The following is a 13,338-nucleotide window of genomic DNA, read 5'->3' as shown; positions in this document are numbered from 1 at the left end:
CTCATCACATACTGTATCACAGTGTGGTATGCCAACTGCACAAGCAAGAACAAGAAATCTCTCAGCAGGGTCATAAGGTCTGCTGAGAGAATTATTGGACTTCCGCTGTCTCCCCTGGACTACATCTTTAAGATCTCTGTCGCCACCATTTACATGGCATTTTGCAGGACAAGACTCATCCTGAAGCATCTCTTCACCCTGCTTCCTTCTGGCAGGCGATTCTGGGTCATCCCTGCCCACACCTCCAGACTAAAGAACAGTTTCTTCCCCAGGGCCATAACAGAACTAAATAACCAAAGAACCCTCCTACCCCTACCTAACACAGCTGCACTTCATAGGAATATATAATGTGCAATATGTGATGCCTTGATGTTTCTAATTATTTGTGCTTTTATTATATTTATGTGTAAATGTGTGAGTACTTCAGTGTGATTGCAGTGAGTGTGTGGATGCGAGCATTGATCTTTTAGTGGTTGCACAAGCTACTTTCGTTGTGTGTATCAATGGCATAATGACAATAAATCCATCTATCCGATGCCCTAAGTCCTGCAAAAGGGTCCAATTTCTTCAATTTGTAGATGGTCTCTGAGCACTAATCCCACAGCCAGCTGCACATAGCGACCAGTGTTGTTAGTCCAGGTCACAAGATGATTTGTTTGAATCAAAATGAGCCTGTAGTTTGTCTGCTATAATAATTGTAGTGGGAAAAGGTGTTGCTAGAGTTCAAAGATGTGAATTTCTTTCCAGTGAAGCCATGTGGTCCATCTTAAATACATAAATCTACCTTACATTGAAGCAGCAGCATGATATCAATCAGATTAATGTGAGCTCTTTGACTGTTTGAAGCTGCATCCTATTGGCTTCAGCTGCTTGTCTTTTCCATCTTCTAAACTTCTACATTTTGAAACTTCACCCCTGAACAGATTGTGAAACACTGAATGATTTCAAGCACAAACTTTGTCTAATAAACATGCATCTTTTATTCTTTATACAGGTTGGTGCATTGTAGTTTGTCAGATATCAGCTCTTTGGGCTCAGCTCTGAAGTCCAACCCCTCCCATTTGAAAGAGCTGGACCTGAGCTCCAACATCAACCTGCAGGATTCAGGAGTGAAGCATCTGTGTGGTTTTCTGGAGAGTCCACAATGTTGTCTTGAAATCCTGAGGTCAGTTGCCATGTTTTAGTTGTGCTGAGATGAATCTGAAACTAAACTGCAGACATAAGGCTGATTATACTGATCCACACTGAGGATCTTCATGGTAAAGTCTGTTTTCTTCTTCTCTGCTTTAGTCCATTGACTGTAGCAGAACAATGTTAACATTTCAAAGCTTCAAGGAGTGATACTTGGCCCACGACTCAGATTATACAGTGGTATGAAAAAGTTTGGGCACTGGGATAATTTTCATGATTTTCCTTTATAAATCATTGGTTGTTTAGATCAGCAATTTCAGTTAAATATATCATATACACTAGCAGATGACATCAGTGATATTCGAGAAGTGAAATGAAGTTTATAGTATTTAGAGGAAGTGTGCAATAATTATTTAAACAACATTTTGCAGCTGCATAAATTTGGGCACCCTTGTCATTTTATTTATTTGAATACCTTTAGCACTAATTATTGGAACACAAAAGTTGTTTTGTAAGCTCATTGACCCTTGACCTACATACACAGGTGAATCCAATTATGAGAAAGGGTTAAGGTGGCCAATTGCAAGTGATTCTCCTCTTTGCATCTTCTCTGAAGAGTGGCAACATGGGAGTCATCCATCCACTTATGCTGTTCAGAGCCTATCCCAACTGACATGGGGCGAGAGGCAGGGTACACCCTGTACAGGTCGCCAGCCTGTTGCAGGGCCAACACAGAGAGACAGACAACCTTTCACACTCACATTCACACCTATGGGCAATTTAGAGTTTCCAATTAACCTAACCCCAGTAAGTGCATGTCTTTGAACTGTGGGAGGAAACCGGAGTACCCGGAGAAAACCCACGCAGACACAGGGATAACACGCAAACTCCACACAGAGAGAGAGGGAGGGGCCTGGGCCAAGGTGGAATCAAACCCAGGCCTTCCAGATGGTATTCTAACTGTGAGGCAGCAGTACTAACCACTGTGCCACCATGCTGCAGTGGTTAGCATGGGAAGCACAAAATAGCAGCCTCAAAACAACTCTCAAATGACCTGAAAACAAAGATTGTTCGACATCATGATTTAGGGGAAGGATCCAAAAAGCGCTCTCAGAGATTTCAGCTGTCAGTTTCCACTGTGAGGAACATAGTGAGGAAATGGAAGACCACAGGCACAGTTCTAGTTAAGGCCTGAAGTGGCAGGCCAAGAAAAATCTCAGACAGGCAGAGGAGAAGGATGGTAAGAACAGTTATAGTTAACCCACAGAGCAGCTCCAAAAGACCTACAACATCATCTTGCTGCAGATGGTGTCACTGTGCATCGTTCAACTATTCAGCGCACTTTGCACAAGAAGAGGCTGTATGGTAGAGTAATGCAGAAGAAGTCTTTTCTGCACACACGCCACAAACAGAGTCGCTAAAGCACATTTGGAAAAGCCAGCTTCATTCTGGAATAGGGTGCTGTGGACTGATGAAACTAAAATTGAGTTATTTGGACATAACAAGGAGCTATATGCATGGTGGAAAAAGAACACAGCATTCCAAGACAAACATTTGGTGCCCACAGTAAAATGTGGTTGTGATTCCATCATGCTGTGGAGCTGTGTGGCCAGTACAGGTACTGGGAATCTTGTTAAAGTTGAGGGTCACACGGATTCCAGTCAGTATCAGCAGATTCTTGAGAACAATTTTCAAGAATCAGTGACAAAGTTGAAGTTGCACCGGGGATGGATACTTCAACAAGACAACGATCCTAAACACTGCTCAAAATCTCAAAATCTACGTTGTACTTGTTCCTCTGCGTGAGGAACAAGTACAACGTTCTAGAATGGCCATCTCAGTCCCCAGACCTGAATATTATTGGAAATCTGTGGTGGGATTTAAAGCGGGCTCTCCATGCTCGGAAACCATCAAACCTGACTGAACTGGAGATGTTTTGGAAAGAAGAATGGTCCAAAATACCTTCAACCAGAATCCAGACTCTCATTGGAAGCTATAGAAAGTGTTTAGAGGCTGTTATTTCTGCAAAAGGAGGATCTACTAAATATTGATGTCATTTTTCTGTTGGGGTGCCCAAACTTATGCACCTTCCTAATTTTGTTTAAATAATTATTGTACACTTTCTGTAAATCCTATAAATTTCATTTCACTTCTCAAATATCTCTTGTGTTCGTCTGCTGAGTGATGGATTAAACTGTAAGTCAGTGGTTGTTCGGATCAGCAATTTCAAAGTAAAATCATGAAAATTATCAGAGGTGCCCAAACCTTTTCATACCACTGTAGTTTACCATCGCATATACAATGGATGGTAGAGAGCTCAAATTTTGTATCTACCTAGGGTTTTTTTTTCCTCCAGAAGCTCTTTAATCAAACATGCAAGAATAAGAATAACTTTACTGATCCCAGGGGGAAATTCATGTGTCCGACATCATCTGCGATTTGTGTAACAACTGAAAATCCTGATGGCTGTGGGTACAAACAGTTTTCTATATCTCTCCATTTTACAATGGAGAGGGAGGGGTCTTCCAGTATTGAAATTTTTGGTTTCATAAAGATGTAAAGTGGGTATAAGAGTTGTTTAGGATAGATTCCAGTCAGGTGGGAGGGGAGAGAAACATGATTCAAATCTCCTCAAATTACAAAGACTGCCTTTGGATATTAAGACTGTTTCCTATCAACAATTTCATGGAGAAGAACACATGGATGGTCCTGCTGCCTTAGGTGGAATGTACACAAGTATTATTATGATATGACTGAATTCTCTTGGAAGACAACATGATCACATTTCAACTGCCAGCAGCCTTTGTTTGTGAAATACAAACAAAGGCTCAGGCAGGAACCCCTGCTGTGAGAGAAGCACTGTTGCCAACTCCTTAGCAATGAAAGTAGTTATTGGCTGTCCTAAAAGTCGCTATTAGTTGCTATATGACATCATCATCTAATTTGCATAATTGGTCATGTACATGTAGTTGTAATCGAGGCTGTAGGAGAGAGGAATAATGTCTTTGGAGAGATAAAAAAAATGACGAAAAAACACCCTAAATATGTTTAGAACTACAAATGAACTTCTTGAAATACCTTTATGACTTTAATGCTTTGCTTAGACCGACAGTACATAAATCAATTTTGTCCCATATTATTTAGGTAAATCCACCGGCCGCATCACAAGGCACACGAACAAGACCCACTTCCGCTATTACAGTCACATGACTTCCAGTACAAACCAGCTTCTGCTATGGAGTTGCATGCCGACAGAGGATTTCAGGTTCCCGGTCTATCTCCGAAACTCTCCAAAAGTTGCCAACACCATTGGAAAAAGTCACTAAATTTGTCGCTAGTCCCCTTTTGAAAAAATAGTCACTGGGCGGGGTCTGAAAAGTCACTAAATCTAGCGACAAAGATGTTAAGTTGGCAAAACTGGAGAGAAGTGACCGACCAAACAGAGGCCATTCCATGGGGTGTGTTGGATTTATCCAACTGGGACATGTTTTGTAGCAGCGCAGGTGGAGAATTGGAGGAGTTTACATAAAGAGTTGTGGGATTTATTGGGAAAGTTGTTGATGACAATTTGCTTAGGAGGACCATTGGAACTTCTCTTAACCAGAAGCCATGCATGGATATATCTGTCCACGACGTCCTGAGGTCCTGCACTGCTGTCTACAACTCTGGCCTCACCTCTGGGCACACAGAGGACTACAAGGCTGCCTCATACAACATCAACAGGTGAAAGAGGTTAAACATTGCTATGACTGCAGACTAGATCAACAACTACAATAGTCTGACTCCAAGGACTACACACCATCACAGACTACAACGCACCACACACACCCCTGGTGAGTTCTGATGCTTGTCTGGCTGATGAACTCAACAACTTTTTTGTGCATGTTGAGTTGGAAAGCCGACAGCCTGCTGTGCTCCCAGTGAGCGGAGACACTCACTGTGATGGAACGTGACGTGAGGAGGGTGTTTAGAAGTGTAAACACCAGGAAAGTGGCTGGGTGAATGACAAGAGGAAGAACACTGTCATCCCTTATGTGGCAGGCTTGTCAGAGTAACTCAGAAGAATTTTCTCCAAGCATGACATCCCAGTATACTTCAAACAAAGTCACACCCTAAGGCAAAAACTGGTTCATCCCAAGGACAAACCCCCCCAAACACAAGATCAACAACATAGTATATGCGGTCCAGTACAGTAAAGAGTGCTCGGAAGTCTACATTGGAGAAAACAGTCTCGTAACAAATGAATAGCATAACATAGACGACCCACCTCAAAAGAAAAAGACTCAGCTGTACATCTGTATCTGAAGGAGAGAATGCACTCTTTTGAGGAGGCCAATGTTTACATTTTGGACAAGGAAGACAGATGGTTTGAAAGAGGAGTAAAAGAAGCCATTTAAGTCCAGTGTGAACAATGTTTATTGAACAGAAAAGGTGGCTTATGTCACCAACTTTCCCCCACTTACAATGCTGTCCTGAGGCCCACCCACCCACCCCCCCAGGGTGCCTTGACCCCATTTACACTTTTCTTCCGATGAACTCAGTAGCTCACTTGTTAGAGATGGACGAAGTCCCAAATTGGTTTCACCCTAAACCACTGATTGTAATAACCTGCGCCTTCTTTCAGACCTTGCCCCACGTAATTATGCACATGAACAATACTGGGCCACAATCACCTCCAGGGGACTACATCCACTGGGGTTTAAATACCTTGGTTTGAGAACTGAAAAAGCCTCTTGGGTTAGAAGTGAAACATCTAATATTATGATGTGGATGACTGAGGACCTACACAAACATACCCTTTTTTACCCATTAAAGTACTTTTTAACCACATTTATCTCACATTATTAAGTGTTCTTTCTGTGTTTAAATATTGGTTTTGACATTTTTAACATGAATTTTAACATTGATTAAATAAAAATTATGTTTTTAACAAATTCTCTTTTTAAGTGGTTACAATAATGCTACATTTTATATTCTCTTTAATCACAGACTGACTAATTGTCAACTGTCAAAGACTCAGTGTGAAGTTGTGGCCTCATCTTTGAAGTCCAACCCCTCCCATCTGACACAGCTGGACATGAGTGGAAATGACCTGCAGGATTCAGGCCTGAAGCTTCTGTGTGCTGGACTGGAGAGTCCAAAGTCTCGACTGGAGACTCTGAGGTCAGTTCACTGACTGCAGCTGTTGTTGTTTTTCTATATTTCAGATCTTTGATTGATGTTTGAAACTTTCTTTGGTTCCTAAATGTTCAGGATGTGTCTGAAGACAAATGTGAAGCAGTTTGAGTGCTTTCAAAAATGTTGTGTCTTTCCAAACGACTGAACAACACTTTTTCATTTTTGGCTCCAAATAGAAGTGACAGACTTGAGCAGTTCATTTAAAAGCTGACAGAAGTGGAGCGGTGACGGGGAGATGTTTGACAGGACAGTTTTTCAGCCTCCACAGGTTCATGTTGTGCTCCATCAGTCAGTGAAGATGAAGTCAGTCCTGATGAGGCTGCAGAGTGTGTGAGGGATGTGAATGTGACTGTTGAAGATCTGGGGCCTATTCCAGGAAGCATGTTTAGCTCCAAATCTGGGTTTGGTAACCCTAAAATGAGGGAAACTCGGGTTTTCAGTTCCAGAAACAGAGCTAACTCCAATTCTGAGTCAGTTACCATGGTAACAGACTCTGTGAACCTAACCTGCTCGCTGGCAGGTTTTATCCAACAAACTCTGAGTGTCTCTTTGACTCCTCCCCTCCTGCTCCACTGAAACTACCTGTCTGACACTCTGATTCATTTCCTCCTTCATAAAGTGGCTGTCAAAGCATCAGAGAAGAGAATTCATCTGCAGACGTTTATGTTTCTACAAGCACTGAAATTCCTGTTAGACTTTAGTTCCTTATTTTTGTATGTAACATGAAGCTTTTACAGTCGTTCACTCATCAACAGGCTATAAGGACGGAGACAGTTATCATGTCAGAGATTTACAATAAAGGCAGCTAGAGCTGTCAGACTCTTAAAAATTTACTGTAGTTACTGTATGAAGCTTTAGACACAGAATATACTGGTCAATCATTGATCATTGATTGTTGATTGTGTTGTAAAAGCTCACGAATGGAAAACATCTGGAACTTGGAGAAGATATGAATGCTATAGATGAACTGAAGTGATTTTAAGACTTGAAAGCTGAACTAAATTAATTTAAAGTGACTTAAATGTCAGCATTTTGAGAGTTCTGGTGTCTGAAATTCACAATATTTTCCACTGAAAATAACCTAAACGGATTGACAAACCATGTTTGAGTCCACCTGGACAGCAGGATGATCCAAACAGATCAAGATCATGGGTTCAGAGCAGCTCCAGATCCAGTTCAGGCTCCAGTCATTTTCCAACTCATCTATAGTGGGTACGAAAAGTATTCAGACCCCTTTAAATTTTTCACTCTTTGTTTCATTGCAGCCATTTGCTAAAATCAAAAAAGTTCATTTTATTTCTCATTGATGTACACTCAGCACCCCATCTTGACAGAAAAAACAGAAATGTAGAAATGTTTGCAAATTTATTAAAAAAGAACAACTGAAATATCACACGGTCATAAGTATTCAGACCCTTTGCTGTGACACTCATATTTAACTCACATGCTGTCCATTTCTTCTGATCCTCCTTGAGATGGTTCTACTCCTTCATTGGAGTCCAGCTCTGTTTAATTAAACTGATTGGACTTGATTAGGAAAGGCGGACACCTGTCTATAGAAGACCTCACAGCTCACAGTGCATGTCAGAGCAAATGAGAATCATGAGGTCGAAGGAACTGCCCAAGGAGCTCAGAGACAGAATTGTAGCAAGGCACAGATCTGACCAAGGTTACAAAAGAATTTCTGCAGCACTCAAGGTTCCTCAGAGCACAGTGGCCTCCATAATCCTTAAATGGAAGAAGTTTGGGACAACCAGAATTCTACCTAGACTTGGCCGTCCAGCCAAACTGAGCAATCGTGGGGGAAGAGCCTTGGTGAGAGAGGTAAAGAGGAACCCAAAGATCACTGTGGCTGAGCTCCAGAGATGCAGTAGGGAGATGGGAGAAAGTTCCACAAAGTCAACTATCACTGCAGCCCTTCACCAGAGGGAGGCCTCTCCTTAGTGCAAGACATATGAAAGCCCACATAGGGTTTGCCAAAAAACACATGAAGGACTCCCAGACTATGAGAAATAAGATTATCTGGTCTGATGAGATGAAGATTCAACTTTTTGGTGTTAATTCTAAACGGTATGTGTGGAGAAAACCAGGCACTGCTCATCACCTGCCCAATACAATCCCAACAGTGAAACATGGTGGTGGCAGCATCATGCTATGGGGGTGTTTTTCAGCTGCAGGGACAGGACGACTGGTTGCAATTGAACGAAAGATGAATGCAGCCAAGTACAGAGATATCCTAGAAGAAAACTTCTTCCAGAATGCTCAGGACCTCAGACTGGGCCGAAGGTTCACCTTCCAACAAGACAATGACCCTAAGCACACAGCTACAATACCAAAGGAGTGGCTTCAGAACAACTCTGTGACCATTCTCAACTGGCCCAGCCAGAGCCCTGACCTAAACCCAATTGAGCATCTCTGGACAGACCTGAAAATGGCCGTCCACCAACGTTCACCATCCAACCTGACGGAACTGGAGAGGATCTGCAAGGAAGAATGGCAGAGGATCCCAAATCCAGGTGTGGAAAACTTGTTGCATCATTCCCAAGAAGACTCGTGGCTGTACGAGCTCAAAAGGGTGTTTCTACTCAATACTGAGCAAAAGGTGTGAATACTTATGACGTGTGATATTTCAGGTTTTCTTTTTTAATAAATTTGCAAAAATTTCTACATTTCTGTTTTTTTCTGTCAAGATGGGGTGCTGAGTGAACATCAATGAGAAATAATGGCTGCAATGAAACAAAGAGTGAAAAATTTAAAGGGGTCTGAATACTTTCCGTACTCGCTGTAGCCCAGATCCGTTCATAATGGCTTCATTTTCCTGACATGATCTGCATTCTTTAATTAAAATGTCTCATGCTCCCAAAACTGCACTGAAATATTTAAAGCCTATAAAGCTGAGACATTCATTATAATCTTTTTGCCTTTCTTGGTAAAACTTTATATTCATCACAGACTTGAAAAGCTGCCTTGAATGTTTTCAGCTAAATATGACACTATGACTGAACTCTGACCTTTGAGAGTAACTCAGTGAAATACCACAGACAATATATACACTAAACACTAAATACAAATAACTACAAACTAAGAACCTAAACTCCAAGCAAACTTAGAAACACAACTAGAGAAATTAAACAGACTTCAATTACAAAAACATGAAATACTGGGCAAAAAACCCAGGACCATGACAACAACTTGAGGACTGTTATTGTCTGTTAGTAATTGTCACTTTATAAATACAGCAAAACTGAATTGACATATGGCATAGTATTAGGGGAAAAAGAAAGAAAAATTATCAAATAAAAACAAGCCTTCAGTAAAGTGTTCACAGATTGATTGTTTTGTCTGCAGGCTGTCAGGCTGTCTTATCACAGAGGACAGTTGCACTTCTCTGGCCTCTGCTCTGAGCACCAACCCCTCCCATCTGAGAGAGCTGGACCTGAGCTATAACCATCCAGGAGACTCAGGAATGAAGCTGCTGATGGCTGGACTGAAGGATCCAAGCTGGAGACTGGACACTCTCAGGTATGGAGAAAATGTCTGATAATGTCTTGTGTCTCTTGCTCACATCCCCAGTGGGAAACATTAAGATGCCATGAAAAGAGTTGAGACCATACGGACTGAAAAAGCGGATTAGCTTAGGCAGTTCTGTGGGACATACAGGAAATTTGTCATGTTTGGATTAGTGAACAAGATGAAGAGTGATGGTGGAGATGGGCTACATACACAGGAGCCTGACCATGAAATCCTCTGTATGAAATGGCTTAAAATTTTTAAATGAATCCTCAATGTAACAGAGAGCCAGTGAAGGCAAAATTAGCTGATCTTAAATCAACCATTGATCTAAGATCAAGTCCCAATGATTGCTGATTCCAGGATAATCCATCATCCAGGACCAGACCTGCAGCCAAACCTCAGTTAAGTCTTAATTCTTTGCAAAACAGCTCCATGCTTCTCCATCTTCTGGAACGTGTCCTCCTTGAAGTGATGACAGGTGAGCTACACAGGTAAACTGGTATAGATGCCAAGAATGGTGGAAGGCTTAAGGTTTGGTCACCAATTATTCAAGTTCTGTGGGATGTTCTGATATGAAAAAGTGCTTGGCAATCATACAACAGAAGAACAGAAACATCTTGGCAACAAACAGAATGAAACGATAACAAACAGTAACCCAATCAGGTCTGACAGATAGCTAGCCCCACACACTGGTGCCATCTTCCAAATGTCAAGTACCTGGGAGAATGGTACAATACACTGATCACCAAACTGGTGGAGCCATGTTATGACTTGATGTATTTATTGCTGGGACAACCAGTCCAACAAGTGGTTCAAAGAATTGACAAAACCATATCAGTCCAAATCATCAGCAGTTTGATCCACAAATTGATTGAAGTGTTTTTGAGAAAATGTTGGACTGTTCCTTTATCAGTGTCTAACAGAATGTGTCTGAGAACGATGTAATGTCCATGTGTGCATGCTTAAAGAGACTGTGCTGGTCTGACCCCCCCCCCCCCTCCTTTCAGGGTGGAGCCTGCTGGAGTCCAATGGTTGAGCCCAGGTCTGAGGAAGTGTAAGTGTGTTTTTAATGTGATTGATGAAAACAAAGCAGCACACATCTTCAAACTGTCACATCACTCATTCACATCTCTGATGTCAGGAGTCATTATCAAATTGTCAATCAATGAACAGATGATGGATCAATAAGAATAGAATAGAATAGAATAGAATGCCTTTATTGTCATTATACAGGATGTACAATGAGATTGGAGGGCCACTCCTGTTCAGTGCCATGTAACAGAAAATCAAACTCTCTAAAATAAAAATATTATGAAAACTAACTGCAGCTGGATTGTGTTTGTTCTCTCCATCAGATTCCTGTCAACTCACAATCGACACAAACACAGTACACACAAACCTACAACTGTCTGACAACAACAGGAAGGTGACACATGTGGAGGAGGTTCAGTCATATCCTGATCATCCAGACAGGTTTGATGTTCGTCCTCAGCTGCTGTGTAGAGATGGTCTGACCGGTCGCTGTTACTGGGAGGTCGAGTGGAGACGAGATGCTGAGATATCAGTGAGTTACAGAGGAATCAGAAGGAAAGGAGACGATGATGACTGCTGGTTTGGACTGAATGATCAGTCCTGGAGTCTGTACTGCTCTTATGATGGTTCTCACACTGTTTGGCACAACAATACAGAAACAACCATCTCCTCCTCCTCCTCTGTCTCTAACAGAGTAGCAGTGTATGTGGACTGTCCTGCTGGCACTCTGTCCTTCTACAGAGTCTCCTCTGACACTCTGATCCACCTCCACACCTTCAACACCACATTCACTGAACCTCTTTATCCTGGGTTTAGACTCTGGCCTGGTTCATCTGTGTATCTGCTGAGTTGAGTGTAAAGAGTGTCCTCCTGTTAGAGAAACACTGACTGTTGAAAAGATAGTTCAGCTGTACATGTCTCTCTCTTTCACTCCGATTTAAACTGTTCTAAATCATTTCTTGTATACTTCTTCTTCTTCTTCTTCAGTTTTTTTAAAGGTGGAAGCTATGATTATTCCATGTTTTTTCTGTCTTTATTATTAAAACAAATCTAAACTGTTAAAAAACATTGACAGAAAGATGAAATGTGCTTATTCTATAAAAATCAGATAAATATGCATAGTTCAAGTGCCACTAACATCTCTTTGAACTATTTTGATGGTGATTTGTGGCCCTTTGCTGGTAAGAAGCCAAGCTGAATGATGTCAGTTTAATGTACAAACACAACATGAATCTTTTTAAATGCGCTTTTTATAATTACACTGATAACTGCTTTTAACTACACTGATACCAGCAGTAATGTCTTTAACACAATCATTCAGTCTTCACATTCATGTGGATGAACTGGACTGTTCCAGAGAAACTATCAGGATCACTGCCCTCCAGTGGTTACTGTCAGTAACTATAATAATAATATAATGTTCATCAGAGTGATAATGACACCCTCTATGAAAACAAAAATATTATTAAATTGATAGAAACAGATCTATCAGCTCATTTTCTAACTCTCTTTGAATAGTACTTAATTCTCTGAGCACAGATATTGCAAATGAACTTTCTTAGAATCTGCACCCAAAAGACCTAAAATTAAAAGACTCACATTTTGAATTGATGATGAAGATTCAGATGATCATGTGTTGGAATGTCAGTGTTTCTGCCAATATCCTGAACTTCCTAATGTATCTGTTTCTGTCTGTGTTCTGGTCTTTGTTTGTGTGTGTGATTCTTTGTTTAACCTATATGTCCCGTGGCATATGCTGTGAGGTTTTTGTCAGTGTCTAGTGTAACCAATATGTCTAATAAACAGCCTGCATTGGATCCCGCTCATCCCAGTGATTTTTTTGGGAACCTTTAGTTTTAATTGAATTATATACAGGATTGAACCCACTTCATTTCAGCCAAAAAGATACTCAAGGACTCCTAAAATCACAACACAACAGTTCCCTCTCCTGTTCTCTCCTGGATCGTGCAGCATCTGGTTGATTCATGATGTAAAAGAATTCTGTTCTTGCTCTCAGCAGAGGTGGCAATCCATACAAGGCAAAGCAATTGGCAAGCACATAGAAAACGCAAAGAAAGTGCTTAAAAAGCGGTCAACAAAAAATATATTCTTCATACATACATACCGATACTCATGCTGACACACCAGTGACCAGGTGATTATATTTCCTACCCATTCATTAAACACCTCCCACGTGACTTACGTGCCTACTGTAATCCCAAGCATAAACATGCAACACCCTATGTCTACTGTAACACCACTAAGTTGTATATGGCTCTTACAGGTCCCTTGGTGCAGTTGGAGGAGAGAAGGCAAGCTAGGTCTCCATCTACTGACCCTGGCAAGTTTGGGTCCAACCCAACAACCATCACAGCATCCACTGTCCTCCAAAAAACTGCAATTATATCCCAGCAAAAGCTGGTGAGAGGCCAAGGCCTCAATCAAGGGGAGACTGTGTATTGTGGCAACACTGGTCCCTTCTGA

General features: G+C 41.4%; 1 protein-coding gene across 1 annotated transcript in view; it reads left to right on the top strand.

Annotated features, from left to right (window-relative positions):
• Positions 1-13,338, top strand: part of LOC115799887 (NACHT, LRR and PYD domains-containing protein 3-like) — a 55,289-nt gene extending 41,951 nt beyond the window's left edge. Inside the window, exons 10-15 of the mRNA XM_030757185.1 lie at positions 995-1,165; positions 6,121-6,294; positions 9,658-9,831; positions 10,830-10,876; positions 11,178-11,189; positions 13,139-13,338. Of these exons, the coding sequence (XP_030613045.1) occupies positions 995-1,165; positions 6,121-6,294; positions 9,658-9,831; positions 10,830-10,876; positions 11,178-11,189; positions 13,139-13,338 (778 nt within the window). The remainder of the gene's footprint in view (positions 1-994; positions 1,166-6,120; positions 6,295-9,657; positions 9,832-10,829; positions 10,877-11,177; positions 11,190-13,138) is intronic.

This window comes from Archocentrus centrarchus, chromosome 20 (assembly GCF_007364275.1).
Source record: "Archocentrus centrarchus isolate MPI-CPG fArcCen1 chromosome 20, fArcCen1, whole genome shotgun sequence".
Classification (NCBI taxonomy): Eukaryota; Metazoa; Chordata; class Actinopteri; order Cichliformes; family Cichlidae; genus Archocentrus; species Archocentrus centrarchus.
This window is presented reverse-complemented; position numbering and strand designations above follow the sequence as displayed.